Source organism: Phodopus roborovskii, unplaced genomic scaffold (assembly GCF_943737965.1).
Source record: "Phodopus roborovskii unplaced genomic scaffold, PHOROB, whole genome shotgun sequence".
In the NCBI taxonomy this organism is placed as follows: domain Eukaryota; kingdom Metazoa; phylum Chordata; class Mammalia; order Rodentia; family Cricetidae; genus Phodopus; species Phodopus roborovskii.
This window is the reverse complement of record NW_026126844.1, coordinates 4,098-8,205: the sequence shown is the minus strand read 5'-3', so window position 1 is coordinate 8,205 and position 4,108 is coordinate 4,098. Positions and strand designations below refer to the sequence as shown.

Below are 4,108 nucleotides of genomic sequence, written 5' to 3'. Positions count from 1 at the left end.
TTGAAAATACTGGACCCATCTATCCCGCTGGAGCAACCAGAGTGCCCGCCTGCCTGATGTTTATCCGTCATTACTGAGGCTCTGCCGGGGGGAGAGACCTCCTAGAGTGACTGGAACAGAGTTACAGACATTGAGCACCTCTCACAACTCTGTCCCCAGGAACTCCTTCTCAAACACACGGTTCCGGGACTGTCCCCTGCACCGCTCACAAGCGGCTGCGATCTCAGGACTTCCGCCTTCCGGTCACGAACTAAAGCTTCTGGTTCGTGGCTGTCAGTGTCCCCGGAAGACACAAAAGGAAAACAAGCTTCTAGTTCCACCCGGCCAAACTGACACACGATTTCCGCTTGTGAACCAAGGACGTCAGGCTTCCAGTCACTGACTTGAGCTTCCGGCCTGTCACACAAAATGGTCCCCAGGAAAGGTTGCAACGAAGAGATGCACAACTTGAGTTCCACCCATGAAGTAAACACGACGGAGTGCGCTGCAGCCTGAGTTCCGCTTCCGGCACATTACTTCCGCTTACGGATGGTGCAGCGTGCGATTCCCTGCCCACCGGGCGACGATTAAATTGGATCCGCTTTAGGCCCAGGATGGAAATTGATCGCATCGGACATTGCGGGCCCGATAGGAAACGCCTTAAGGGACTGGACTTCCAGGTCCAAGTGAACAGGTCAGAAACGGCACAAGAGGCAGCAGAGAGCATATTCCCTGTCACTCATCGAGGCGGTAGGTGGGACTTCCGGGTGCGGCGAACAGGGCAGAAACAGAGATCACAACCCTAGGTCCGTGCACCCCTCTGGTTTTCGCTGTTTCCCTGTTTATGCCACGGTTGGCAGCAGGGTTCCTGTTGCCGGGGAAACCGGGGTGGGACTTCCGGCAACATGGTAAAGCAGGGCGGGACTTCTGCGTGGGAGCATTGACCAGGAATTAATCACTTAGAGAGGTTCCCAGGGGATGGGCGGGGTCACGGGAGCGGTGATGTCAGAGGAGTTACAGGCGTGAACTATAGGGGACACAGCTGTCAATCAAATACCCGTCATTCATTCATTCAGTCATTCATTCACTCATTCATTCAGTCATTCATTCACTCATTCATTCAGTCATTCACTCAACCACTCAGTTCGAGGTCCTACCCTCCCACTTCCAGGAGTCCCTGGAGAAGGCGGGGTTTCCGGCTCCGCCCGAATATGCCCAGGAGACAGCGAAGCTGAAGGTGCTGGAGGTGGCATCGTGGCTGCACAGGGTGAGGACGGGGGGCACCCCATCCCTTCTGGTCAGGTGGTAGGCCACACGCCTTCCTTTCGAGGCCCCGCCCATAAGCCTGCCCCGCCCTCTGCCCTTTAGGACCTGCACCCGCCTGATGTCATTATTGGAGCCTATACCGTCCTGGTGAGTGAGGCCCTGCCCCTCACTGACCCGGCCCCCTTGGCGTCTGGCCCCGCCCACTGTAGGCCATGGATGGCGTCATCCTGGAGAAGCCAAAGGACAAGGACGATGCCTACAGGATGCTGCGCAGGTGGGCGGGGCCTTAAGGGGCGGGGTAGACCCCCCAGGGCATAGTGGGCGGGGCCTCTTCATGGAGCTCCAGCCTCTGCCCACCCCAGCCCTGCCCCTTGCCAACCACGCCCTGTCCCGCCTTCCCTGGCCCCGCCCAGGCTGAGTGGCCAGCAGCACAGTGTCATCACCGGTGTGGCCATCTTGAGGCCACTGTGGCGGAGGCAGCTTCAGGAGCCGAGTTCCACATGCCCAGAGGCCCCAGAGGCGGAAGGGGACCCAGAAGCAGAAGTGGAATTGTCACTGTTCCACGAAGAGACCCGTGTGACATTCTCGCGGCTATCGGAGCCACTGCTCTGCCAATACGTGGAGAGCGGGGAGCCTCTGTGAGTGGGTGCGGGGTGGGGTGGGTGGGGCCAGGAAACCTGGAAGTGAGGCCTGAAAAGGAAGAGTTGTCCCCGGCGGGCGTGGGTGTGGCTGAGCATGGCACCTGGTGTGACTTCGTCCCTGCCTTGCACCCAGGGACAAGGCTGGCGCCTATGGGCTTCAGGCGCGAGGCGGTGCCCTAGCAGAGCGCGTGGAAGGGGATTTCTTCAATACCGTGGGGTTTCCACTCAACCGCTGCATGCGTGAGCTGGCTGCCATCTTCCCGGATGTGGGACCACACGTCCCTGTCAGCCAGCATCCGGCCACACCCCAATAATGAGGATTGTAGATGGAGAATGAGTATGTGAGTGACTGTCCGGGCGGGTATTCTGGTGAGAGAGTTACTGAAGGGGCGGGACTTCTGGTGAGTTTGTGAAGCAGTGACCCATTTCCCATGATGCCCTTGGTGCATTGTGTTTGATTGACAGAGCAAGCTTCCCTCAAGTGCATCACTTCCCAGTGCTAGGACACAGGACATGGGGTGAGGTGTGTGGAGGCAGGGTTAGGGGACAGGCCCACCGAGGGAGTACACCTAAACCCGCCCCCTGTGGCCCCGCCCCCTCCTGATGTCCCGCCCTCACCATCTCCATGGGCCCTGCCCTTGCCCTCACTGGGTCCTGCATGAGCAGCTTCACCATCAGATGCCTGTGATGGACATTTGACATCAGGAGCAGGGTCAGAGGAGGCCCCACCCCCTGCCCGCACTCTGATTTGCATATTTAAGAGCTGCCTGGAGACTCAGAAGACATCAAGTACAGAAACTGCTGGGGTTAATTTGCATGGCCACACCTCCAAATGACCTAACCTGCATGTATTTGCAGGTCAAAGTCCCAAACAGATGGGAATACTTGCATTCATTTGCATAGCAAAAGCATGCAAAGCAGCACAAATTTGCATATTAAAGTGTATTTCCCGAAACTGGGGTTTGCTCATTTACATACTCAAATGTGAAGCCCCAATCAGACTTCCAGATTTCCAGGCACTGTGCTTATTTGCATAATCAAAATTACTAGTGCATCCTTTACATAACAGTTTAGTATCCTCATTTGCATATTTAAATGGTGGCAGGTTTTTACTGCTCAGCATCAGGCCCCACCCCTTCAGCACTACCCTAGCTCACCTGTCCCCTACCCCGAGGTCACAGTGTCCAAGGTCACAATCAGTGACCCTCTCCAGGCCCTGCCCTCAACCACACCAGGCCCTTCCCCACTTTCTCTCCTAGGGTCCCCGAGGGCAGGGCCGGGGTCTGGGTATTACCTATGGTGCAGACAGGACTTGGTCCTGGCAGTGACATCACAGGAAATTGTGACTGTGAGCAGGAACTGCCCTCCTTCCCTACCCTCACCATCTCCACCCCCAGCTGGGCATGGCAGGAGTCTCCTACCAAACTCTTAGGTTACCAAGCAGCAATGCTAGGGACCCAGAGGGCGGTGGCCATGGTGAGCTGGTTATGAGAGTAAAAACCCTGAGGATGATGAGTGTGGCTCCTGTGACATCACAGAGCTCACCCCTCCAGGCCCTTGTAATGCCAGTCACCGCATACCCTGCCCCTCCAGCTGTCAATCACTACAGACCCCACTTCCTGCCTCTGGGCCATGAGGTCTGCTGAGGGTGTGATCTACAGGCTGACTGGGCGGGGACATGTCAGCTATCTTTATAAAGGTAGAGGGGCAGGCTGCAAGCCGAGGGCTGGATTTCCTGGCAAGGGAAACCTGGCAGTAGAGACTCAGGTCAATCATCAAGGGTGGGGCATGACTTCTGCTCGCAGATCGCAGCCAAGGCTGACTTGAGCCAAGGCCATCAGGAACTTTTGTAACTGCTGTGGCTGGGACTGCATTTCCCAGCATCCTATGCGGCCGCTTACTGCTTCGCTGCCCAGAGACTTCTGGGTTTGGATGTTCATGTCCAGGACTGCATTTCCTAGCATCCTGTGCGGTCGATTCCTGCCTTTATGCCCAGGGATTTCCGGTTTTTATCTGTACTGGCCAGGGACTGTAGTTCCCAACATGCTCTGCGGTGGCTTTCTGTTTTTCAGCAATGAAACTTCCAGTTTGTAGTTTTTGGAGGCCCAGGACTCCATTTCCCAGCATTCTCTGTGGCCACTTCCTGCTTCCCTGCCCAGGGACTTCTTATTTTCATCTTTGGCAGCCAAGGACTATATTTCCCAGCATGATTTGTGTCCGCT

The 4,108-nt window shown here is 56.4% G+C and overlaps 1 protein-coding gene across 1 annotated transcript; it reads left to right on the top strand.

Moving 5' to 3' along the window:
* Positions 1-1,430: 1,430 nt before the first annotated feature.
* LOC127214633 (probable bifunctional dTTP/UTP pyrophosphatase/methyltransferase protein) lies at positions 1,431-2,399 on the top strand. The gene is made up of 3 exons (XM_051174967.1): positions 1,431-1,519; positions 1,659-1,883; positions 2,020-2,399. Exons 1-3 carry the CDS (start codon positions 1,458-1,460, stop codon positions 2,198-2,200), a joined length of 468 nt encoding a protein of 155 aa, XP_051030924.1. The 5' UTR covers positions 1,431-1,457; the 3' UTR covers positions 2,201-2,399.
* Positions 2,400-4,108: the final 1,709 nt, after the last annotated feature.